General features: G+C 39.4%; 1 protein-coding gene across 2 annotated transcripts in view; it reads right to left on the bottom strand.

The window, feature by feature from the left end:
• sntg2 (syntrophin, gamma 2) overlaps positions 1-27,959 on the bottom strand; it is an 89,257-nt gene that overhangs the window by 42,063 nt on the left and 19,235 nt on the right. Inside the window, exons 2-8 of one of the 2 annotated variants that reach the window (XM_077238308.1) lie at positions 13,114-13,251; positions 11,814-11,870; positions 11,497-11,554; positions 9,777-9,820; positions 6,856-6,897; positions 2,927-3,014; positions 858-949 (exon numbers count right to left, since the gene is read on the bottom strand). In XM_077238308.1, coding sequence (XP_077094423.1) covers positions 858-949; positions 2,927-3,014; positions 6,856-6,897; positions 9,777-9,820; positions 11,497-11,554; positions 11,814-11,870; positions 13,114-13,251 — 519 coding nt within the window. The remainder of the gene's footprint in view (positions 1-857; positions 950-2,926; positions 3,015-6,855; positions 6,898-9,776; positions 9,821-11,496; positions 11,555-11,813; positions 11,871-13,113; positions 13,252-27,959) is intronic. The other variant, XM_077238309.1, reaches the window with a different exon arrangement.

Below are 27,959 nucleotides of genomic sequence, written 5' to 3'. Positions count from 1 at the left end.
AGAGAATATGAGGAAAATAAAATACATCTAGAGGCCGGTCTCGTACTGCAGACCCCAGGATTGTTGCCAATAACCAATTGTTCCAGCAATTGATTATTGGTGCCGATTAATTGGCAAAACCGATCAATCAGTCGAGCTCGAGTCAGAGGTCACTTTTCCGCCGGAACTAGACTTGTGTACGGCCGTTACAGGAAGCCAATGATTTTAGTTTATAAAGTTATAAATATGGATATTTTTCTTACACAAACGGATCGCTTCGCTTCAGAAGGCCTTTATTAACCCCTGGAGCCATGGATATTTTTTAATAAAAATTCGATTGTGTTTGGCTGAAAGAAGAAAGTCATATACACCATTTTTGGGTGAACTATGCCTTTAAGTTTAAAACAAGAACACATTTCTGCCAATGGGTCAGAAAAATAAAATTAATTCTAAAAGGAAAACAAGTAAAAAAAAAAGAAATTGTTACCCCGCTGGCAGAAATTTGCTCTTGTTTTAAGCATAAACTCGATACATTTTTTGATACATTTATCATAAAACAAAACATCTTATGTTATTTCACTTCTCAAGTAAATGTATCTTGATTCAAGAATGTTTAGATATTTTTGCTGGAAAACAAGACAAAAATTTTGAGTAAGAAATATATTTTTTATTATTTGTAGTGTATAGGCCTTTTTTCAAATCACTAAACCTAATTATGATTAAAAATAATAGTGATGCTGGAGTGCATGGAGTCGGTTCCAGCTCTCTATCTGAGAAAGGCCTTTCCAGCCTGATTCTGTCATCCGTCTCAGTTTCGAGGCTTATGAATAAGCTCCTTAACAGAAGTGATGCTTGCGACGATACAAAAGGTGACTTACCGTGTTGCTCGAGTTCCCATTTAAATGCAAACCACTGTCGAAAAGCGGCGAGGACGCTCTGCTACTCTGACCGCTGGACGGTCCGGGTGAACCTGAGGAAACAGGGCAGATTAGTATATATTCTATATAAAGCAGAGCTCATACTATGCGCAAATCGACTCTGTGTGGCGCCGCACTTCTAAATCCCGGAGATATGACGTGTATTAGCTTGGCAAGCCACTTTCTAGGTAGTCACGATGCCATGGACACTAAAGTCACAGGAGATTATGGCTAAGGTGAGTGTGAAATACACAAGACGCAGGAGTTGTGACATGGGCATCACTGGAAAATGCAGAGCGCAAAAACTGCATTTGATGCAGAGACGCTGAAGCACAGATACAGTATACAGCTTTAGTCCCGAGAGATTCACCTTCCTTCACTTATGACTCTCAAACTCCTACTCACTAGTTGCAATGTGATGTGCTTTAAAGTCATTTTAGTCTGCAAAAATTGGATGCCTTGGACAAATTTAGATTGTCTTTGTCACTTCACGACAAGCCTAGGATGCTTTCCAGAACTGGTATAACAAAACGGAGAGCAAAGGTTGTGCATCAGGTGTGTAACTGACGGTGTTGCTGTTCTCAACTAAAACTAAAACCCTTAAACATATGTGCGAGCAGGACGAGATTGGGTCGAGGTGCATGATTACTGATGAGAGACTCCTGCGCCGCGCACAGGTCTCGTATCTCTCACGGAGGAGCGGAAGCAGAAAAGAGGAGTCTGTTATTAAAATTGTTGATTGTTCACCGGTTTACGCCTCCTTCTTCCCATAACATCTAACCTTGTTACAACATATTTTTAAAAAGTAAAAAAAAAATATTTAAAACTAGTCTTTAAAAAGTCTTTTAAAAATTTAAATATTAAGAAAATGAGAGTTGAAATAAAGCTGTATATATATATATATATACATATTTATATATATTTAAAAACCTTAAAAAACTTTAAATAATCGTAATATATATTTTGACAATCTTTTTGACAATTAAAAAAAAGATTTTTCAAAATTGTCAAAAGGATTGTTAAAAATAATATTATATATATTGTTTAGATTTTTCTTACAAGTATAGATGAAAAACCTAAACAAAGCTTCAATCATTTTAACATAAAAAAATCTATGATTTTAACAGTTTTAAAAAATCTTTAACGCTTAAAATCTTTAAAGAAATATTTCAAATAAAGCTGTAATAAAATAAAAAATATATAGAGTAAAAAATCTTTTTAACATTAAGAGATAAAATATTTTTAACAATTTAAAAAAATATATTTTTTAAATATTTTCTTCTATTTAAAAAAACTATTTTAAGCTTCTTTTTTATTGATTGAAATAAAGCTGAACTGAAATGAAACTACATAGTAATATATATAAATATTAGATGAATACTCTACAATACAAATACAAAAATTACATTGAAAACTAAAATCTAATTCAAAATATTAATAAAAAGTATAATAATAATAATAATAATATTACAAACACACTGGTAACTGATGCTGTATTTGCCTATATTATCATTCTCAGAGAATGATGGGAAATGATGTTTGGTCACACAAGCCTGTTACAAACCAGTACATTAGTGGTGTTTCTGGCAAGATTCATGGCGATACTTCATCAACAACACACAAAATGCAGAGAAACTAAATTGCATAAGCAACATAAACAATACATCCTTAATTATGACAAATACAAAGGCAGCATCACATGTATTTTTTGCAGAGAAGACAATCCGAGAGTGCATTACAACAAGCTACATCAATATTGACTACATAACTAAAAATAATAGTAAAAATAGTAAACATAATGGATAAAAATAGTCTATTTAATCAGATAGCCTATTTTATATAGTTATCAGTATCAATTGTGAGTCTTGCATGCAAAATGCAGCATTTCCGATTATGTAGAGCATCCAAATCCCTCACTAAGGATGTTGCATTTCCGTTAGGATGCTTCCTAAGAAGAGCGCTGCCTTTAGACAGTACAAAAGCTCATAGGTTTAGTAACAGACATGTGAAGTGGTTCTGGGCAAACCTACCTAATGGGAGTTTTAAGAAGGCCGGCGCTTCCCTGAGGTAACGTACAGTGATGGTGACTTCATCTCCTGCCGTTCGCAAAAGATGAACCTGCAACGAGAAAATATCTTTCTGACACCGTGATGAGAAGATGTGCTCGAGGAAAGACTTCTGAACTGCGCTTCAATGGCCGTTTCACACCTAATTGAGTTGAGGAGACTCAACATTTGAATTAAATCAACTGTGTGCAATCAGCATGTAATCTCTTTTAGAGATTTCTCATGAGTTATTATTTCAGTAAGAGACTCTCGGCTGGAGCGCAGAGCATCGAGTGTTGGGTCAGGAGGACTAACGGCTCCTTAGACAAACAGTTCCTCGCCAGGGTCTCGTATATCTTCACATTTCATCATACCAATCCCAAACTATTTTGGCATCAGAACCTCATGACCTAAAATACACTGAAAAAAAATCACAATTGCAATGTAAAACAGTGTAAGTCCCCCTGAGATTTTACATATTATATATAGCCTATATCTATATATATTTATAATAGTTCAATAATTTGACAACACAGTTGCATGTCGTAACGATTGTCAGTTATAAATTACAAAGAAATTTTGAAGTAGAAAGACTGAAAGAGTATTTTCTTGTAAAAATAAACTCATTTAATGTTAAAACATTTTTAGTGTATTTTCAGATTTTAAGTTAATATTTCAACAATTTAACAACACATTTGCATGTTGAAATAATTTTGATTTGTAAATTGCAATTAAATTTCAAAATTACAAAGAAATTTTGAAGTAGGAAGACAGAAATATTATTTTCTTGTAAAATGTACTCCAATAATCTTCAAAAAAATATTTTGTTTTAGTATGTTCTTGAAGTTCCCTGAGAAATTAAGTTAATAATTCAATAATTTAACAACACAAATTCATTTTCATTTACTGTATAAACTGCTAGTAAATTTCACAAATAATTACAAGGAAATTTTGTAGTAGAAAAACGGAAATAAAATATTCTTGTAAAGCGTACTCATTTAATCTTCAAAAATGTATTTTTAGTGTATTTTCTAAAAAGTCCCCCTGAAATTGAAGTTAAAATTGCAATAAATTAACAACATATTTGCATGTTCACTCTTCTCTGATGTCGGGTAAAGGTCACATGACATGACATGCATGTGAACAAATAAAAAAAAATATTGAGTGTTTTATTTGATTGTTTTCATTTTAAAATTATGTATTTTAATTTTACATTTGTATAACTTAATTCATTATTAGAACTGGGAAACCCTGATCTAACACATTTTACAACCCGACGAGAAAAATAGGGTGAAATTGATTTTCTCCACTAGAAATTGATGTAAAGCTGCAAAGCATGTTTCATAGCAGAAGACTGAATGCAAGGAGTTTTGAAGGAATTGAAAACATGACACACTTGTGCAACATTTCCACAGAGAGGAAACCAAGAACTTGCCAAGAAACCCTGTGTGTGTTTGTGCGATCCAAAACTCAAGATGCCTTCGATCTAAAGCCCAATTTACACTGACAGAGTATAATCGTTGGAGGTCGAAACCAGAACATTAATTTAAAATCCGTCAATGATAATCACCATGCACCAAAATAAATTTAGTAAAATGAAAAAATGTTAACAAATCAAATAACAACTGAGTTGTAAATAAACATTCAAATTGCACATAAGGCAGTTTTTATATTAACCTTTACAACTATGTTTTAATTCGTTGTGGAAGACGAAATAACGAAGAACATGTTAAGTAAAAATATAAATTCATGTTTTTTATGAAAATGCTCTTCTCTATTTTTTGTAGCTACACTGTAACAATCGATTTCATGGACAATGAATGGCTTTCCTGAGGTAGATGCAATGTTAAAGGGATAGTTCACCCAAAAATGAAAATTCTGTCAGTAATTACTCTCCCTCATGTTGTTCCAACTCCGTAAGACCTTCGTTCATATTCGGAACACGAATTAAGATATTTTTGATTAAATCTGAGAGCTGGATCACTCCTCCATAGGCTTCTTAAGGGATTGACACTTGTTCCCCGAAAAGTTATTAAAGATATCGTTAAAAAAGTTCAAGTGACTACAGTGGCTCAATCTTAAGTTTATCAAACGACGAGAATACTTTTTGTGCGCAAAAAACCCACAAAATAACGACTTTATTTCAACTATTTATTTCCTTCTCTGTGGGCCTCGAGTCAGTTAAACTAGTGTGACAGCGCAGCGCTTCTGTGTTGTACGTCACACGCATCACACACATGACCAGCGTCGGCCAATAGTGAGCCTACATGTGACGTAAGCTCTACGCAATCACACTACGCTAACTGACTCGAGGCCCACAGAGAAGGAAATGAATAGTTGAAATAAAGTCGTTATTTTTGTTTTTTTGCGCACAAAAAGTATTCTCGTCGTTTGATAAACGTAAGATTGAGCCACTGTAGTCACTTGGACTCTTTTAACGATGTCTTCAATAACTTTTCGGGGCTGGCAAGTTTCAATCCCTTAGAAGCCTATGGAGGAGTGATCCAGCTCTCAGATTTAATCAAAAATATCTTAAATCGTGTTCCGAAGATGAACGAAGGACTTACGGGGTTGGAGGGTGAGTAAATACTGACAGAATTTTCATTTTTGGGTGAACTATCCCTTTAAGTTACATATTTTTTACAAGCTGTTTTATTGCTGTCTTTCCCGTTTTGAAACACTGCATCTAAGAAATGACATGATACATTTCTGTAAATTGTACTTTTTCATACTTTTTCCACTGGTATTCCAGATTTTACACTGGCCAGTTTCATAAACTGCAACTACTCTCATTTTTGACGATCATCTCTTGAGATTGTCTCGCATCTCACACATGCTCTACCACCTACAGTGTGTAATGATATCCCAGAGGAAAACTCGTATTGTTCTTTCATTGCCCAGGAGATTCTTAATTATTCTTCAATGAAGCGTCAACTTTGTCTCAGGCGTTTCTCCTAAAATAACTTTGAAGGGAAAAAAAGACAGAAATGAAAACAAGGCGACACTGTACACTAAGGTTTCATTAGTTAACTACATTAGTTAACATTGTATATTTCGAATTACAAATATATAACAAAATATTACCAATAGCATTGTTTATTACAGATTCCTTTTGTTGCATTATGCATCTAAATGCATAACTGTCAGTGAAAACTTAAACATGAACTTGCAACGAACAATACTTAATCTATAGTATCAACATCGTATATTAAATAATAATGAATGTATTAATAAATATTACCAATAAAATGGTATATTGAAAATATTGTTAGCTCTTTGATGAATTACTTTTGTTCATCTTTTGAATAAAAGAGTTTGCTAAATGCATAATTGTAATTGTGAATGTAAAAATTGAACTAATACTTCCGCATTTATTAAAATCTTTGTTAATTTCATGATATATGTACTAAGAAATTCTTCAAATCAAATGTTGTTCTGTTAACATTAGTTAATGCACTGTGAACTAACATGAACAAACAATGAACAGTTGTATTGTTATAAACAAACATTAACAAAGATTAATAAATAACGTAAGAATATATTGCCTGTTGCTCGATGTCAGTGAACGAGACCTTATTGTAAAAGGAGTATAGAGATGAAATGAATGTGGATAGCAGGTTTAGATCATTGATCTTAGAGGAATGTGATGAGAAACGTTTGAGCTCATATTGAGACGTTGAGATTTGAAGTTTTTTCTCCTGGCAGTGTGAGAGTGTTTCTGCTCATCCTCTCGTGTGGTCGGCGTGTGATCAATCTACTCACTATCGATTAGTTCTGTCTAAGACCTTACAGACAGGATCCAAGCGTTCGCTATACTGATATAAACGCTTTCAGCGGCTTCTGATGCACTTTTGATTAATTCTGCATCAATGGCATTTCAAGACCACGGATGAAAGAGCCAAACGAATACTCACGACTTCCTCATGCGTACACTTCTCCACGTTAATGCCATTGACCTGCAAAGAAAAGAGAAGAAATCACATTTAGACGTCATGTTAAAAATAAAGCTAAAAACATATTCGGGTCACATAAAAAAAATAAAAATAAACATTTTTGCATTCTGATATTATTTGCATTAAAAATAAAAACATTTAATCACAAATTCACTTTACTTTAATGCAACCTGACATTTTATTTTGCAAAATATTGTCTGTAATTTTTCATACAATACACTACTGAGTCTACATGCCTAAAATGCATTGAGTTGCTGCCATGTGATTGGCTGATTAGATATTTGCATTAAGAAGCAGTTGAACAGGTGTACCCAGGGCCTAAAATGAAAACTAGACAAGCGGAAGTAAAAATCGGCGTTGGTGAGTGTATGAAACGGTGTCACTCGCCAGTTGGCCGGTAAAATTTCTATGAATTTTAACCACGCATGGATGTGAACAAACGTGAGCGGATTGACGAGCTAGCGCTTCATCATCACGAAAGTTTAAGCCTTGACAAGAAGTCGGGAAAAAGAACTGACTTTGTTACTCGCGAGTGGTGTGGAAAGTTTAGTGTGTGCAAACATCTGAGAAAAGCCGCGTCTAAGACAGCATGTGAATACTGAACTGAGCTCTCTTTCACGTCTTCTTGCCCTTGAGTGGACAAATTCACACAAAATTACGTCAAAAAAATAGCAAGTATCCTAGTAAACATAGTTGGTTATGTCTTAAAGGCACACTATGCAAGAATTTTACCTTAATATAACAGCTTCAAAGTCATTTCGGTGGTAAACAAACTCATATTAGGGCGAATCATCCTGGTAGTAAAGCTTGGGGGGGACGCCGCTGGAAAAACCAGCAATGCAAGTTTGAGAGGAGCGCCCCCGACAAATCTCACGAGAATCACGAAATGCTTTACGGCAACGACGTCACACACATCAACAACAACATGAAGCACGAAGACACTTGCGCGCATTTCAGACGTGATACTCGAGTCGAAGATGGAAAAAGTAAAGAAAACGCGGTCGGAAGAGACTAGGAAAAGGAAAAGAGAATCTGACCGCGTGAGGAACCGGACAAGAGTCCCACTCCGTCAGTCATTTACTCGTTGGCGCGAGCTAAAAAGCAGCACTGGATGCAACAGCATCTTGTTGATGGACTAGTAAGTAATATCGTATTTGTAAACTTGTTTTCGTTCTATATTGTATGTTGTTGCGCTTGCTTGTAGTATGTCATTTTTTACGATGCTGTTCATTCATCCATTGTTGATAATTAGACCAGTCCAATAATTTATCATGAGATTATCATGAGAACAGTTGTCAATATCTCACATAATTATCAGGACACAAATAAGCCTAGAGGTTGTAAAAAGTGTAAACGAGCACAATTTGCAAACTATTATGATAAATTGCAATAATCATGTCTAATGACATCACAACGGCGAATGTTATGAAATAATGCGACGTACATTTAACTTTATTGATGTCATCTGGCATTTTGTAATGTTTACATTACAATCAAAAAACACAAATTAAATTATACAGTAGGCCTAGGCTATCGGCTATTTACTTGTGATTTAGCAGCAATCACGTAAAAACGTTATAAGCCAGTAAACGCGGTAGGCTACTTTATTATTATAAAGTAGTCTAATACTTGACACACAGTTATTATTATCCTTTTACCAACATCAGTAGTTCAGTAGAAATATGAAATGTATGAAATCATGAAACATTACCTGGTCAATATCTTCGGAGTCTGTCTGTGCCTGTTGCATGCCCGACACTTCTATCCTACCGAACAGGTACCAGTGTGAGGGGTGGGGTGGATGTATTTACGACAGTGCAAGTATTCCACAGCGACTCTAGGGGGCGCTGTCTGACAAAAACGGATTTCCTGCATAGTGTGCCTTTAACTGAATGTAAACAGTTGAGAAAGTGAAGGCACCTGTGTCAGTATCAGTATATCAGATCGCTTTTAAAGTGACAGCAGCCTAATATTCCTGTCTGTGTTTTTAATGTTAATCAAACAACAAAAGGACAAAGAAAAAATCACTCACAGCTCTTGACTGAATAACTTTTGTAACTTTAATAAGGATTAATTAATAAGGATGTTTAATTTATACAGGTAAGGCTATCTAGTGTAATTTCACATTTGATTACTTTATTAAATGTCTGTACCTGAAAACTACTGTCAGACCTACCTGAAAAACATTTCATTTGTACCTTTGTTATCTTGTATTTATTTGATGTTTTGCGAACAAATTTAAATATTTATTCATAATTTATTACTGTTTACTTGTCTAATGTTTTAAATTCATATTAGTTAGGCTAGTAGTTTTAGTTGTGGTATCGAAACTGGAAAAGATAATTGTGAATTTTTACTGGTATCTAACATTTTGGTGTCATAACTGCCTGTTTTTGCGAAAACAGTTTCAAGCCCGGTAATAAATAAATACATAAATAAAATATACTTTTATGGCCGGTAAATTTTCTAAAGTCACCGGACATTGTCAGGTGTGGTAAAAAGTTATTTTAGGCCCTGGGTGTGCCTAAAAAAGTGTCCGGTGAGTGTATGTAAAGAGCCTCAGAGATTCTTGTAACATTCAAAATGAAATAAAAGCATTTGTTATCATTGCACAACAGGAACTAATATTCTATTTCTTTCTCTCTCTCTCTCTCTCTCTCTCTCTCTCTCTCTCTCTCTCTCTCTCTCTCTCTCTCTCTCTGTCTCTATTGCTGTTCCTCTGATTCATACAGAGAGATAAAGGTTAAACCTCCAGTCAAGCTGGAGAAAATGAATCAGAGGAAAGCATCATTAAAATGCAGAGGGAACGCTGCTCTAACACGCACCCTTGACCCCGAGAGCAGCGTAAAGAACGAGAGCGTGCAAAAGCCCAAAACACCAACCTGCAACACGGCGTCTCCGATAAACAGCATCCCAGTCTGATCGGCTGAGGCCCCGGGCCGTCCAGTCAGAGGTTAATGGAAAGATTGGGATATAATTACTCATTTAATAGTGCTTATGCGATGACATGGCAATCAGAATTTGAGTTTGATGAGCATTTCAAATCTAGAACTGGCATTAGCAAAGACGTGAAACGCTTTGAGACGAATTTCACACAAATCTGGGTTTTAGATCAATGCGTTCTAACAAATAAGATGAAACTGCATAAGCTTTCTGATATCAAGCAGCTCGAAGGGTGGATATATTTCTACTCTCAGCGGGAAGCTAATAAAAACCAATAAAACTGCAAACGCACACGCATAAAGACTTGTACAGTAATTAGCCGTGATTAAAACTACATTTGAACTGTATGGCACGAGACAAAGCTATATTGTTCTCAGAAACTGTAGGATCAGATTCTAATCACACGTTAGCAGCTGCTGTCAGATACTTGTGATGAAAAACTATAATGTGAGCAAGTGCTAATTATACGGGTATCAAACGGACTACATCTAGGCTGTGCAGTGCATTTATTTTAAATGAAAAACAACAAGAAAGTGCACACTACAAGATTGTACACACCGAAACTAATTTGGCGTACACGGCAAATAACGCAAAAATAAAAAATATATTATCTTGTATGTTGGTCTTGTTTTCCAGTACATTCTTAAATCAAGATACATTTACTTGAGAAGCAAAATGAGCTAAAGATATTAAGTCTTGTTTTTTGAAAAAAGTTTCAAAATGAAGTTTCTGGCGGACTCCACACGCTTGAGTCTGACGACAACAGGACAAATGAAGAGTGAAAGAACGCTCTCTTTATCGTCCAGTTTAAACAGTTGGTTTGTGTCTCTCTACAGACTACAGACGGATCCCAGTGTCGGAAACATGTGGATGGTTTATTTTAATGGAGGATTATATGTTTGTTCAGAGCATTTGACTGAGGCACAGTGTAATGCGAGTTTGCAAAGAAACTTTAGTTGAAAGATGAGACAGCAAACTGTATTGGATCTGACAGAAGCTGCAGCACAAACTATACGTTTGAGTTTGTGTTGATACTGTTTCCTATGCAATAACGATAGCCAATCATAACAGTGGCCGTTAACTGACAAGTTCCTTAAAAACTGATCATTTTAGACAGAGGCTGAAAATAATAACATATTTTTCTGTCTCTATTGGCAGATATTTGTTCTTGTTCTAAGCTTAAACTCACATACATTTTTATAAGAAAACAAGATTGAATATCTTTGCGTAACTAAACCCTAAAACATTTTTTTTTTTTGTTAATGATCTGTAAGACCTTTATTAATGCTGTTCATTGATTCGAGTAAATTTTTCAAATATTGCCAGTGGGTTGAGTCAGGCTCTGACCAGGGGTTGAGATACACTTTAAGTAAATGTATCTTAATTTAAGAATGCATATTTCTATTGGAAGCCAAGATAAAAAAACTAAGAATTGTTTTTTGTTTTTTTTTGCAGTGCAGAAATTATTTTCACTTAGAAACAATTACAAAGAAATGACAAGTAAAACATTGAATTAAACATGAAAATTTGATGTAGAAAAACTGATGTAGTTTTTTTCCTCAAACATTCATTTTTACAGAGCACAGATATGATGAGTTATTGCTGGCGCTCTGCCTACATCTGAATTACAGCGGATGGGAGGAACTCTTGTCATCTTACCTACTTGATCTTTGAAAATCTTGGAGATGACCACAGGCACTTTATGTTCTGCTCCCCCCTGAAACGCATGAAGGTAATTCACCTCTACATCTCACATCACTCTATTACCAACTCTGTTCAAAAATACAAATCTATTGCTTCATTAAAGATTACTGTGAGTAAATCTAATGAGAGTTGAGTTCAGGTTTCTCTTTGATCTCTAAGACTAATATTGTGCAATGATTATCTGGCCTGCGGAGATATGAGTGCACTACCTGAGCATGTTTCATTAAGCTCTTTAAAGTCAATGAACAATATTAAAGAAGGAAAAGACCTACTTTGATACTCAGACCGAGACCTCCTGTCACCTGTCTTCGAAGTACAACATTTCTGTGCTTTAAAAAAGGGGAATTTAGTTGGTAAAATATATTAATGGCATCAACTAGATAACAAATAATTAAAAAAAGTGGTCATATGGCAACACTTGACTTGAAGCCTGAAGTTTATACAGGTTAAATAAATAAGACTTTTGATGTGTTTAATGTTTAAATAGCATTAAGATTTAAAAAAGAAAACCACAACTTTCAAATACAGGAAATAAATAATGAAATCTTACTGTTGGTGCATTTAATGTTTTTTTTTTTAATTACATGGAAAAAGACAAAAAGTCTCAAATTTCATAAATGGATAAAATCTCAACTTCCAAATACAGGTAATATACCAGGCAATACAAATAAATGTTGATTTGTTTACTGTTTTTTCAAAAAGTCTCAACTTTCATAAATAAATAAAAGAAAAAAAATGAAATTTACTGTTGATGTGTTTTATTATACTGACATTAAAAACAAAATCTCAACTTTAAAATAAAGCTAATATCAGGCAATAGATAAATACATTTTACTATTGATGTTTACATTTTTTCAAATGTTTTCAAATGTCAAACTTCATCATTTTTATCGAGACATTCAATCAATGATGCTTATCTCTACTTTAGTGATCTTCATAATCTCTGTGGGGATAGGTTAGCCAATTCATACGGGAACCACTTCATAACACTCATCTAATTCTAATAACATGCAAAGGATTGCAAACAATTTCTCAATAAGAAGATTTATGATGCCCAAAACTTAAGCAACCTCAGAAAGATCATTATTTATTCCATTAGAAAGCTGAGACTTTCCTTTTTACTTTAGTGCCTAAATCTCAAAATGTGTTTCTGGGTCAAAGTGACGAAGCAGGTTAGTTATAAATCCAAATATATAACTAGGATTATAAATATGCTCTAAAACTCTCTTGATTATGACTATATTGGATTCTCCAGCATGCATTGTGCACATTTAATGACTTCCATTGTCTATTGACAGCATAATTTCTGAAATAGCGGCCGTAGCCTGATGCCACTGATGTCATTTATGAAGGATGATGATGCATCTCATGCTTGCAAAGCAAACAAAGAAGTGGCGTGTGCTTCTTGACAGCGATGTCAAATGTAATGAAAACTTGTCTAATGCAACAGAACACTCTTCTGCTGCTGACTGTGATGCCCAATGAAGAGAAACGTGCCACTTTAAACAATGATGAAATGATCTGAGTGTGTGTGAATCAGGATCGAGTCGAAGGCAAAGACTCAGTACTTACATTTAAGTGCGAGTCGCCGCTGTTTACACACACCACATCCTGCTTCTGTACGATTAACAGCTCTTTCGTTAACTTTAAGCGAACGTCGTAGGTGTTACTTGTGTGTTTGTCGTACAAAAGGGCAAGTCCGGTTTTTGTCTGTTGAAAAACAAAATAAGCAAAAAAATGCACGTTATTCATCATTTAAGTGCATAATTTATGGGATTAAGCATTCAAACTGACAACCGAATTGGGCTGCCGTGTGTACGTCGCCATTAAGCAACATTAAAAATACTGGATTTGAATTGTGCGCGATGATCCAGGTCTTCTGAAGCCATATGACAGCTTGTGCAAGAAACTCACTGAAAATCATCCCCCTTTCAGGTGAACTATTTCCGTACAGCACTGAGACTGAGATTAATGTAAAACAAAATGTTGGGCTTTTATTTTTCTCGAAGTATTTGATTCCACTTTGAGAAGTTGGCTCTGTCTCCACTGAAAGATAATGCAACAGAAAATTGAAAAAAATCTGTGGATCTTTCAATTACTTTTGAGTTTTCTCTCAGGGAACCGGCACAGGGACAAAATGAGTGTAGAGAGCAGCGTTAATTCACTTAACCCACAAAACAGTCCCTGGATGAGCTTCCTGTGGCTGAAAACATTTTTTTGCAATGGAATCAATTACAATCTTTATTCATCTCGGTTTCTGTGACTTTCACATCGCCAGAGAAATCTGCCACGAGGATCAGTTTCTTCCTCAAGGCCACAATAGTGGTAGTTCATGAATCGCCTCCTGATGGTTTCTGAGAAAAACCGAAGTGGGGTGCTAGATAAATAACTCAGATGAAGGTACGTGTCTTCACTCGTTCTCACATCAGTCTGTCTCTCTCGCACCAGTTTTTCTCCCATCAGCCCTGAAGTCAAACACATACATTACAGAAAAGATAAAAGCAGATTCATGAGAGTAAAAGAAATCGTGATGCTCCCTGTAAAAAAATGTATAAAGTCATATGTTTTACCATTACTTAAGCTTATCAAAATTAAGTAACCAATTTTTCAAACCTTCATTTTATCTAGCAATAACTATAACGATAAATATATAGTTCTAGAAATCGTTCTAAATATTAAATAATATTCTAGTAGAGTTCACACCGCAACTGTAAAGATAACAGCACAGAGAAACAATATTGTTAGAATCCCTTTCAGAATGAATTTTACAACATCTGCAAAGTTACGACGCCCAAAGTTCAGAGCAAAGGGAGATATTTTATTTTACAGAAATCGCTTTTTAAGGACTACAACAAACGGCTGGTAGGGACTACAATGAGCTTATTCACAGGTTAGTGACATCACTAACCTAACATTTACATAAACCCCGCACCAGGAACGCGATTTATAGATTTTTCATGACAGAATCTGCTAATCAATGACTAGAAGATATAGTTAACTCCACATCAGCTACATAAATTCATCAACTAACCCTTCAGAGATGTCATGTTGCATTCTTACATCTTGTTGTCACTTTGAGTCTCTCTATCTTTGTCCGACTCCGGTTTGAACATAAAAAACTAAAAGTTTTTGAATATTTCAGTGCATGTCTGTGTGAGGTAATTGAAGATGCTAATACACGAGCCGTGTGCTAAGAATTTGAATTATGAGTTGTGACCAAGTATTTGAAGGTTGAGCAGTGAGCTCATTGGCTACTGATACAGCAGGAACCAATCAGCTGTGTCCCATAGAGATTGGTGTTATTGCAAGCAGATTGAGTTCCATCAACCAGCGCCATCTAGAGTTTCATGACAGAACATCATAGTTATCGTTATAGGTGTGAACGGGCCTTATCAACAGCAGTTTTGCAAAAATTGCAGGATTAAAATACATTGTCTACCACTTTGGTGAAAATAGAGAACATTTTTCTTGCTTATAGCTAAAGGACGTTAAAACATTACTAATGTTTTCAGTATGTGAACCATCCAAACCGATCTCACGGCACTTCGTACAAATTTTACGAGGTGCCTTATTCGTACGAATTCATAAAATTTTTGCTAAATCGTACATATTTTACGAGATCCCCAATTCGTATAAATTCGTACGAATGACCTACCCCTGACCCCGCCCCTAAACCTAACCGTCACGTGTGTAACCTTACGAGGTTTCGTACGAATTTGTCGTGAGATAGCATTGGAACCATCTCAGGCTTGGGAGTGACTTGTATTTCGAACACTCAAAATACACAAAAAATGACAGCGTGATATTTCAGATATTAGAGAAAATGAAGCACATTGAAGTCCTCTATAATGTGCATGTGTTTGTTGGTCCTGTGACGATGACTCTGATTCTGACAGACCCACCGACCGTCTCTCTGTACTGGCCTAGTTCTCTCTCTGGCACCTAAACCGATTCTCCCTTCCCCGGAGACACCGGGATGTAGGCCAAGTGAGTCTCCCGTTAGCTCTACAGGGAGAGGATAATTAATCAAAGTTTGGAGTAAGAGACCGAGTCCTCCCTGCCACTGCACGCGCTCAAGCTTCAGTAAAGGTGAGTTCTTTGCTATTTATACACAGGTGCATGGGAATGCCTTAATGTCTCTGGAGAAATCAATGCCACAACTGTGATATTCACGGCTTGATGGTTTGGTAGGGGACTGAAATCCAGATTTGGCCGAAGGATCTGGTTGAGAGTCACCTCTGCATTATGGCCCTCGAGGGCCACTGGGAAAAATACAGTTTCTCCAACTAAAATTCATGAAACACCTTACACAGGCAAACAGCACTCACATTTCCTTCAGCAAATGCAAAAAAGACCAATGTTGAAATTGTTTTTTATCTTAAAAAAGCAGAGTGGCTGATGGCCAATTTATAAAGCTGATGCATATATATAATACCACACTATTTAATTTAAAGATAGTAAAAAGACAAAACAAGCTAAAACAACAGCTGAAATGAAAATAAATATTTATTTGACATACTTTTTTACTAAATTAGAATTAATTTGATAAATTAACATGAAAAAAAATCTTTATAAAAGATAATGAAAAATAAACAGAAAAATAAACAGATGGCAGCTTGTTGATTATGTAATCCAATTAAAGAGTTTTTCTCAAATAAAGAAATTGTTAAAAATACATACACAGACTATTCAAAGGATCTCACAGCTGGATTCGGCAAAGTTTGCAAGGTTTATGAAATGAAACAAACTAGACTACATTAAACACACACACACACACACACACACACGGATTAGGCGCTGGCGTTCTCATCACTGTCAAAATAAAAGTCCTATGGGCTGTTAGAATAAAAGTCAGTTTTCATATTGTTTTTCATATTAAAAACATATTAAAGTTTTCATATTGGCCGAACAGAAAAAAAGTGCCAATGCGATAGTAAAAACATGCCGAATATCAGCCGTGGCAATGTATCAGTCAACCACTACTTTTCACAACTCACTTTGTTTCAAGAAATAGTGCCAAAACAAATGACACTATGACAGTGAAATACTCCGTAGCACGATATAATATGAATAAATGTGACATCAATAAGAAGACTACACTGAAGATGCATTTTAATATTTTGCCTGTGTTGTTGGTTTTCATGATTTCTACACTGAAGGCCATCTGGAATCAGGAATAACCCAAGAGAAATGCACAGTTGTTTGAAATCAGTGATCAAGTACAGACTTGCTTTTGTAACTTCTAGAATAATTCCCACAGAAAGCTACTGGGACTGGCTGTATAACAGTATATAGCATGCAATGTTATTAATGAGATTCTGTGGTACAGTATGCTGTGTATATATATATATATATATATATATATATATATATATATATATATATATATATATATATATATATATATGTATACATAAATATTCAAGTGGCGTGTGTGAGCGACAAAGAAACATGGAGAAAATACAGAGTAGGACGCTTCCCAAATAAGACAAGGAGGAACTATAAAGGGTGTGATTTCTGTCAAACTTTTAAAAACAGAGTTTCAAAATTCAGAGCAGAAAAACTCAACAAACTGTGTCCAAATCTGAAGATTTTTTTCACATGCAGGGCACCATTTAAGAAGAAAGCAATAAGCAATAAAAAAGGTGCCATCTGTTGCTGTGATAAAAAAGCTTTTATAAAATAGCATAAAAACATAATGAAAGAGACATAATGACACAGCAACACTATTTTGAATGTATCTCAACAAATCAGTTTTACAAAACTTAAATGTCAGACGTGTTATTGGCAGGGTGTGAATTATGGAGGCGTTTAAACCACCCAAATTAAGTCAAAAGGTTGGGGGTCAAGAAAGTTATTCTTTGTTTCATATTATTGTTTCAGTGGGTTTCAAAAGTTTTGGTAATGATAAATGCTCACCAGTTACGGCATGATTTCTGTCACCAAAAATATGCTAAAAACTAGGCTTACCTTAAGTCTTGTAAAACAATATATATTTTTATTCAGTAAGGATGCGTTAAATTGATCAAAAGTGACTAAAGACTTTGACACTGTTACAAACAATTTCAGTTTTAACCTTCTGTTCATTGAATAAATCTAAAAACAAACAAATATATCACCAATTTCAATAAAAAATGCTAAGCAGCAAAACTTTTTTCAACATTCAAGTCAAGTCAAGTCATCCTCATTTATATAGCGCTTTTAACAATGTAGATTGTTTCAAAGCAGCTTTACAGAGAAAGATATAATTTAAGGTAACAGAGATTGGTTTGGTTTTATAGTGGTTCTTGAAAAATGTTTTTTCCTGCTAAAGTTAGTTTTGATTGATTCACTTCCGTCTAAATGATCATTTGTTATTAAATTAGGGTCCGCTAAGACGACGCCGTTCTCTCTAAACAGACTTTAAACGTGAACCTGTGATAGACGCTGATGGCGTTCACATGCGCATTAAGAATTGATTCTATAGTTATGTGCGTTTGAATATATGTGCGCAGGTTTATAATTCCTTACAAACCATGCCTAAACAAACTACTTGTCTATAAATTTTGATGCAGAATTTTTATTTTATCTTATCACTTTGGGTAGGTACGCGAACCGAAAAATTCCACAACGCTTTATCTGTAGAGTGGTATAGGGATCCTCCATAGGGAGAGGCTAGTTGGCACTTCAGCACTGCATTGTCATCAGGTCCAGGCGAAAGTCCTTCGTCAGATCTGGAAACGGCCTGGATCCGGCAGGCTGCGGGAAAATCTCGGGATAAACAAAGACACTAAAATTAGCGTAGATGCCATTCTTCTTATGATGTAACGAGTACATCAGGATTTAAGGGAAGTGTTCCCAGTTCCGGCTGACCTAATCTAAGCAGCCTAATATTGAATTATAGAAGTCTATAGAGTGTTATGTGAATGCTAGGTTGAAGAGATGTGTTTTTAGTCTAGCTTTGAAATGACAGACTGTGTCCGCTTCCCGGACAATGTTAGGAAGATTGTTCCAAAGTTTTGGTGCTAAATAGGAAAAGGATCTACCGCCAGCAGTCGATTTATATATTCTAGGTATTATCAACTTGCCAGAACTTTGAGATCGCAATAGACGTGAAGGACTATAATGCGTTAAGAGCTCGCTCAAATACAGGGGAGCTAAACCATTTAGTGCTTTGTAAGTAATCAGCAATATTTTAAAATGTATACGATGTTTAATAGGGAGCCAATGCAGTGTTGACAGAACCGGGCTAATATGGTCGTACTTCCTGGTTCTGGTAAGAACTCTAGCGGCTGCGTTTTGAACTAGCTGTAGTTTGTTTATTAAGCGTGCAGGGCAACCACCCAGTAGAGCATTACAATAATCTAGCCTTGATGTCATGAACGCATGAACTAGTTGTTCCGCATTTGTCAATGAGAGCATATGAAGTAATTTAGATATATTTTTAAGATGGAAAAATGCGGTTGTACAGACACTAGACACATGACTTTCAAATGAAAGATTGGTATCAAAGAGCACATTGATAATGATGTTGAAAAAAAATCATCATATTATACTGATTTCTGACGGATCATGTGACACTGAAGACTGGAGTAATGATGTTGAAAATTCAGCTTTAATCAAAGAAATAAATTACAATATACAATATATTCACATAGAAATCAGTCATTTTCAATGGTTATAATATGTTGGATTTTTTACTGTATTTTTGATCAAATAAATGCAGCATTGGTGAGCAGAAGAGACTTCTTACAAAAACATTAATAAATCTTACAGACCTTATATTTTTGAATGGAGGTTTTAGTGTACGGGACAAATAATGAAAATAGCACAAAAAAACTAGATAAGTGGTACCAAATTACAATTAATATTGCCTTTTATGAACTTGTTGGATGCAAAACAAAATACACAATTATCAAAAGAACAATTTCCACATGGTTACTTAACATAAATACATTTTCATAGAATTTCAAACAAAAATAACTCTTGTATTGTGATGCATACCATCAGCACAGTCCAGAATTACTCATAGCATGATATAAGATTTTAGTCATGCCGCCCACCCCCATCTACTCCTGTCTGAAAATGACCTTATCAAGTGACAAAAACTACATTTGTTAGATCTGTGATTTTGAACGCCTTTAAGGTCAATTATCTGCTTCAAACGATGATTACTTTTAAGTGTTTGCCGTTGTAATTGTGAAATATTGCCTCTAATTTGAATTCACTACAAAGGCGGACGAGAGCGCCACTGGACAGCTTCAATCAAGATAATAATTAAAAGAAGAATGAAGGTCAACTGCTGTCTGGAGATCAGATCACAGCCGATAATGTAACACCGCTCCAGGGCTGGAACGCAGACACACGGATATTGTCTTTTCCCCAGACAACAGGACGGTGTAGTTTAAATTAATTATGAAAAATGCACAAAAATACTTTTTATATTTTTTTTTTATATGATACATATATTTTCCAAAATGTTGTCACATGTTCTACTCTAAAATTGTGGGGAAAAAAATCAAAGCCATAAATCAAAAGTTGTGTTATCACTTCATACATACACAGACATACACTATCCACACTCATGCATAACATATTTTCAAAACCCATTTTCCCTCAAACACCTAATCGTGATCAACTAATGTAAATCTCAGATCAAAAAATAAATAAATAAATAAATAAATAAATTAATAATAATAATAATAATTTTGCTCAAGTTGTGTATTTTTTCTGTTGTTGTTTGTCTGACACCTTGTCGTGCCCTATGTTACGTGTCACACTCAGTACATGCCGCTATAATCCCCCCTTCACTTATGTACTCTAGGTTTCACTAAATGGGGTGAATAGTTACACACTATATATAAATGTATTGTCTGTATTGTATATATATATATTTTTTTTTTTGCTTTATTAAAAATAAAGTTGTCCTCCGAAGATGGGGGGTGGTGGCGGGCAAAAAAAAAAAAAAAAAAAGAAGAAAAAAAAAGGTTGTGTTTCAAATTTGAGGTTGATGTCTCAAAAAAATTTAATTTTAGTAAAGGCCCGTTCACACCAAGAATGGTAACTATAAAGAAGTTATAAAGAAAACAATAAAGATATAGTTTTAATCATTCTCAATATTAAAGAACAGAGTTCACACCACAGCTTTCAACATAACAGCACAGAGAAACAATATCGATGGAATGATGATTTTATCCAGTTGATGAATGATAAAAATACCGACAGCCAATCAGAATCCACCCTGCTTTAAAGAGCTCGAGCATTTAAAGAGGCAGATGGTAAAACAGGATGATATCGTCCACTTGTGTGGACGCTAAAAGTTATCTTTATTGTTATCTTTTATAGTTATCGTTGTTGGTGTGAACGGGCCTTTAGATTTTGTTTGGCCGCAGTACCAAAAGTTTCCACTAGATGAAATTTGCCTCCCATTCATTTCCAATGTGCTCAGTTTTGACCTCGAACAATACAAGTGTGATTATCTTTTTCAGGACCATTTCACATTTACGAATCATGTCCATAATTTGTGTGTGTGTGTGTGTTTTCACATAGCAAGTGCCAAAACCTTTATCAAGTTTCATACCAATCATGCCAAAAAAAGATTGACCGAAGAGCACCAGAGGGTTAAATATTTCTGGCCCAAGGCATACGCAGAATAAAGGGGCGGGGCCTGCTTGAGTTTGTTAGTAGTGTGTTGAAACTTGAAACTGCCGGTTATTGTAGAGGCCGGGAGATTTCCCAAACACGCTCGAAGCGCTCGACTAATTGGTCCAGCTGGACCTTCAATTTAAGCACTTCAACACAATTATTTTCTTCAGTAATGCGCAGCAATTTTTGTCTATTGCATTTAGAATTGTAATTGTCATGTATTCACAGAATCAGTGAAAAAAAAATCTGGAATTGCATTCCATCATTATTCCATGTCCATTATAATCTCATATCTCATTCAATACTGTAAAGTATTGATCAAAATTTAAGATGAGCAACATTCTAAAATCCTGTTGTAGAATGTAGAACATTCCAGGTCGGTCACTACATTGAGACACTACATTAGAAAGCAGCCGCTATCTAGGCTTTGGATCAGTGCAAATAACAGGACAAATCAACTGTCTGGCTCATCTAGCATTGGCAGGTTGTCTTCCAGGAGACTGAAAATATTTATTTGCAGGTGACAGGGTTGAGGTGACAGGATTATCTGGGATAGCTGTGCTAAACCTGAAGACTTGGAGCTAATCTGCCAATCTCAAAGGGATTTTATGATACAAATAAAAAGGTGTAAAAATGTTACCTTTAGAGGTACAACAGCTTGACACTGGGGCAGGATCCTTAAAAGGACATCTTTGTACCTTTATTACTCCTAAAAGGGGCATATTGGTGCCTTAGAGTACAAATACCTTAAGGTACTATGAACCTTTTTGAGATAAAAGGGTATAAGATGTCCTTTTAAGGATCCTGCCCCAGTGTCAAGCTGTTGTACCTCTAAAGGTAACATTTTTACACCTTTTTATTTTTGTGTAAGTGTTCTTTATGTACTGCCGCTCAGTTTGATTTTCTAATTCTAGCACAATCTCGCATAAAACAGGAACTAAACAGAGTGTTCCTAAAAACAGCAACAATGAAGAATATGAGGTAAATAATGTTTTTTGAACATTCAAGCAAATAAAAAAAAACTATTCTAATAGAGCCGAAAAACAAAACCAACACTGTAAAAGGGCATAATAATCATAAACTCATAGTTAGTTTTGATACATTTGACAGAAACGTCCTGGTTGCGTATGCAACCCACCGTTCCCTGAAGGAGGGAACGGAGGACGTAGTCGACGCGACTGAAATGGGATCACGCTAGGGAGCCTATCATCTTCGAGTACTATTGAACGAGCCAATGTAATTGGCGTGCGTGATTCGCATCACACACTCCGCCCCCGCGGCGCGGGTATAAATACGGAAGTGGATGCACGCACTAGTTGCTTTTCGCTGAGGAGCCGAGAGTAACCCGGGGTCAGCGGTGGTCCAGCGGTAGTGGCAAGGGGACTACGTCCTCCGTTCCCTCCTTCAGGGAACGGTGGGTTGCATACGCAACCAGGACGTTCCCTTTCAGTCGATAACGTCGGACGTAGTCGACGCGACTGAAATGGGATCAACCATTGAACACGCCACTAACGCTGCCACCTTCCAGTGCCTAAACCAAAGCCTCCTGATGCCCCCGCAGACTTAAGGCGGGGAAGGACAGGGCTTAGGCCAGGGAAGTCACTGCTGTTCCTACAGGACCACTGGGAAAGCGTTCCCCGTACGTTGGAAGGAAGGGACGCTGCGGAAGCCACATCCAACCCGAGGGAGGAAATGTGGAGAATACACATATGAACTGGGCGGAAACCGGGCAGTCTAACATATGGAATGTCACTGGGGTGGCTCCAGCCTAAGACGGGGGGAGACACACCGGACAGTGACGGCAGAGAGACTCTGCCGAGGGAAGACACGGGCTCACCGCAGGGAGCCGTATCGTGGAAGAATACACATATGGGGTCACCGAAGGGACCGCAACATATGGACCCAGCCTAACACAGGTTCCACACTGCTTACGAGTGGTAGGCCTAACACCAGACGTTCCGCACGTCCGACGTCGGAGGGGTGTGGAGGAACTCAACAGGGTTCAATTTTAAGGGAACTCAACTGGAGTAGAAAGGCGCACGTATCCAGTCCATAGGAGGGGAATGGCGCAGCAAGCCGACACTTGAACCGGGCTCACGGTGAAACTGGCTTCATGAGAAGGGAGCCCACGGGAAGCAGCGGTTCAACTAGGTGTCGTCCAGCCCCCAACTCTAGAATCTGTTTAGCAAAGTATATCGTCAACGCCCAGGCGGAGCACTTTACACTCATCATAGAGGAGCTCAACACCTAAGTGGACATGTTGCATCTCGGATCTTTGCCGAAATGAAGGCAAGCACTAAGTGCAACTTTGCATGGAAACAGCCTTCCCTCTCTGCTGAATTCCAACAGATATTTGAAGAGCTGGTCTGAGGTCTATGACTTGCATTCTGTACACGTCCAAGCGACTCGGACAGAGAAGCCAGGGCTGGATCTGCCTCCTCCAGGGCAGCGCTTGCAGGCTCACCACCTGCTCCTATTACGGGAGAGGTAGGAACCTTGGGCACAATCCGAGCCGGGGTCTCAGCTTGTGAGAGTTAGCCGGCCCAGACTCCAGGCACAATACGTTGACCGAAAGCGAGCAAGTCCCTACCCTCTAGTAGAGACCACGCGAGCAGGAGAACTGATATAACAGAATTTTTAACTCACTACCCGCAGTGGCTCAGGGGCGGTCTCTGCAGTGCAGTCGCACCAGGGACAAGGCCCAAGAGGATAAAGAGGGACACAAGGATTTACAAGACCTTGCTCCTCAGGAACCTGACGACCAGAACGTGCTTCTGCATACTTCTGCAACACGATGAGCGTCGTTTAAACACCGAGGCAACATCATTTTGAGGGTGATTTAGGAAAACAGCCTACTGCAACCCATTTTGCAGGAAAGAGAGCACTGAAGTGATCGAAAGCTTTCAGGATCTCCTCAGGGGAGAAGACGCACTCAACGACTAGGTTCCACTTCTAAAGGCGTAAGTACGCTACCCAATTCTAGGGGGTGCTCGCAGAAGTGATGGTAACTAACACATGTTCTTGTGATAGCCACCTGAACCTCCGCGTTCGGATGTAAGACCGCCCGGAATCTCCGGGGGAAGAACGCGTGTGCCATCGTGCCCCGTCCCCGAATCCAGGGGAAGTCAGGAAGGCTGTTGAAGGGAACCAGGTCTAGTTGGGCCAATGAGGGGCAACTATGAAGACCTGTTCCTCTCCTGACATGGCACGTAGGTGCAAGTGACGGGCGCAAAAGACAGGAGCATTGCTCAACACAACATGTGAAGATCACTGGGCTTCAGGAGCATTTTCTGCTCAGCACTTGGGTGTGACAAGTTCACTGAGCTTCAGGAGCATTCCTGCTCAACACCTGAGTGTGATAAACTCACCGAGCTTCAGGTGCATTTCTGCTCAACACTTGAGTACGAAGAACCTCACTGAGCGACAGGAGCATTTCTGCTCAGCACTTGAGTGTGACAAGTTCACTGAGCTTCAGGAGCATTACTGCTCAACACCTGAGTGTGATAAACTCACTGAGCTTCAGGAGCATTTCTGCTCAACACTTGAGTGCGAGGAACTTCACTGAGCACCAGGAGCATTTCTGCTCAGCACTGCGTGTGATGAATTCACTGAGCTACCTGTGATGGACTCACTGAGCTACAGGAGCATTGCTGCTCAACACCAGAGTGCGATGAACTTCACTGAGTTTCAGGAGCAAATCTGCTCAACATGAAGAGTGATGATTTCACTGACTTGCAGGCGCAAGGCGACCATGAGTCGCAGTCACTTTTAGAAGGCTCACTGGGGTTAAACGCATTTCTGCGGGCCCCTGGGGCCGCTGAGTCCCAGTGTTTGTCCAAGGGTAGTCCGCTCGGTTTACCCAAACACTGGCGGAAAAATAAAACCGGGGGGGCAACTGAGCGGCCCCGGAATGGTCATGACCCAGCCGGACCCAGGGGATGGAGTCTCCACTTGCCCTGGCTATAACTGTCGTGAGGCTCGATGGCGGCACGATTGAGTAAGCGGGAGGAGTGGAATAAGGCGCCCTCAGAAGCGTCTGACTCCAAGGAGGAGGTGACGGGAGAGTTTGTGACACCCGCAATGTCTAACAACTCGAGGCACGAATGCCCGTGTAGTCGGGGGTCGCCCAGGCCCCCGTTAAAACACGCCCTTTGTACATGGCCCCTCTGCTGAGGAGGGTTTGGCAGCAGACCGGGATGAACTATAGTCACACAGGGTGAGCTGCTCTGCCACGGTCACCTCGGGACTCGATCGTAAAGCTAGCGCTGAAGCGGTCACATACGGAGGAAGCCAACTTAGGCTGTCGCTATCGTATACCCCAGGAGCCTCTGAATCTTTTCAGTGGGACCCTTTCTCACTTCAACCCCAGCTGAACACATTCTCACTGGAGAGACGTGTTGGATCGAGTACCTCTCCAAAACTGAAACAGAGATACTCAGCCCGTGGGCGAGATTACTCTCTTCCAGCTGACCTGAAGACCCAACGGGCTCTGGAGCACTCGAGGGGAAGGACACCACGTGTCCTTCAGGCCAAAGCTGCAGACCAATCTTGGGCCAAGATGGTCACAACCCACCACCTAGTAGCACGAAGAACGAGTTTACAACTGGCCTTCGTACCGGCTGGAGGAGCGGCTATATCAAATCCTTCGCCAGCAGGATAAGATAAGCACGCACAAGTCAGGAGCACTGCTCAACACTCGGTGTGATGAATATCACTGAATTTTCAGGAGCACGTCTGCTCAACACCTAATGTGATGACTATCACTGACTTGAGCGGGGTAGCCGAGCCTGAGGTGGGGCAGCAAAGTAGAGAGAGTGGTGTTAGTGTGCTGTGCAACACTTACCTGTCTCCACAAGCGGCAGGGGGCGCGTGAGAAGGCGGATGACCGGGTCCTCGAACGCACCAAGCTGCCTGCTGGCGACCAAGGGGGAGCTGAGGGGTGTAAGGCTATACAGGGTCACACCCGCCAGACTGGCCCTCTTGGGACCCAGGAACAGATGAAATTGCTCTCTCTTTGAAGTGTGGGTACCGCTTGCTCCGCTTTTTTTTTTTTTTTTTTTTTTTAGGGAGCCAGCGGCGGAACAGACACACACACAAACAAAGGCTCCCCCCGGCCCTCACCCGGGGGGAGGGAGTGATCGTGCCACTCCAAGAGCATCTCATCCATTCCTGGGCGGCCCGCTCCGGAATGCTTTCGCTGTCGCTTGCCACCTGGCTTGGCAGCGCCTGGAGCGGGCTGGGCGTCTCTACTGCGGCCGGCTCCCTGCTGAGGCCTGGGTGGAGGCTGCTGCGGAGGGCCAGCAGGAGCGGCGGCCGGAGAACGCCCACGGCGACGAGCAGGCGGAGGAGCTGCCACCGGCGGCGGGTGGAGGCAGCAGCTGGCCACCGGGGCAGGATGTGCCGGATGACCTCCGTCTGCGCTTGAGCGGCAGAGAACTGTTTGATGCAGTTCTCCACCGCGTCGCCGACCAGCCCAACCTGGGAAATTGGGGAGACCAGGAACCGAACCTTGTCCGCATCCGCCATACCAACCAGGCTGAGCCAACGAAGGCGCTACTGGACCACCAAGGTGGACATCGCCAGACCGATCACGCACGCTACGACACCCGTACCCCGGAGGGTGAGGTCGGATGCAGTGCGGTGCTCACCTATGAGCGCACGGTCTGGATTACCCTCGTGCATGCCATGGGTGCCCTAGCCTGCAGCAACGCCATGGCACGCAAGAGGAAGGGGCTTGCCCACAGGCTTTGTAAGCTCTGCCCGTCGGAACGGACGAAACTCACAGGCCCTAGGGGGGAGACGAGGATCCCCCCAAAAGGCAGCGGCCGCCGGACACAGGTGCACCTGTGTCGACAGACCGCTCCAATGGAGGGACACCTCGCAACCCTTCACCGTTCCTCCATCAAGGGTAATGAGGGGGAAAAGCTATTCAGGCAGTTTCTGGCAGAGAAAGATGCTGTTCACCACCTGATAAGCTCTCCATGCATTTCGGGAAAGAAAGGCACTGGGGCGGCGAGCTGAGAACCAGCGCGGCCCGCCCCAAGATACCAAACTCCAGATTCCAACCGAGACTGAACGGGACACGGTGGAGGTTCCACTCGAGCCCGGCAGCCTCGGCGGCCCGTTTCAGCATAGCTGATAATTCTGGATCCGGCTCGGGCAACATTGAACTCCCGGAGGGAGACAATGCAGCCGAGTCATCATCTCCAGAAGTCAGCTCACCCTCTGATGCTGCAATCGGCGTCCTGTCCTCCAGGGGAGCCCCGAGTGAAACCGCTGGCCCACCCATTACAGATGGACCAGCAGACAACACAGGAGGCTCCAGTGGTTGCAGTGGAAGGGAGGAGTGAGGAGCCCACAGGGAATGGTTACCGGGCGGGACATCCAACACTATCCTCCGGTCACCCATCCCACACAGCACCCGAGGGTGGGGCATGGTAATGGGGACTCGCTCTCCGCGAACGAAGGCGAGTCTCGCCCTCAACACTGCGACAGTCATGTTCCCACAGTGAAAACATGAGCTGTCCACAAAAGCTGTCTCAGCGTGCTGTAAGCCAAACACGTGACACAACAGTTGTGACCATCAGAGAGAGACAGGGAACGACCGCACCCAGAAACGCACGGGCGGAATGACATCTTGAAAAAGACGCAAACGCACCCGTGTTGCTCTTTCAGAAAATAGGACCGTCACCAGTGCCGGAGCACACAGGGAAATGACCGCGGCAACACTGAACAGAGAACTGAAACAGTGAAGCACTCACTTTTCCGCCCTCTAACCAGCCATCAACACACAC

Source organism: Siphateles boraxobius, unplaced genomic scaffold, assembly GCF_051911475.1.
Source record: "Siphateles boraxobius isolate OS27281-9 unplaced genomic scaffold, OSU_SipBor_1 22, whole genome shotgun sequence".
NCBI classification, from domain to species: domain Eukaryota; kingdom Metazoa; phylum Chordata; class Actinopteri; order Cypriniformes; family Leuciscidae; genus Siphateles; species Siphateles boraxobius.
This window is presented reverse-complemented; position numbering and strand designations above follow the sequence as displayed.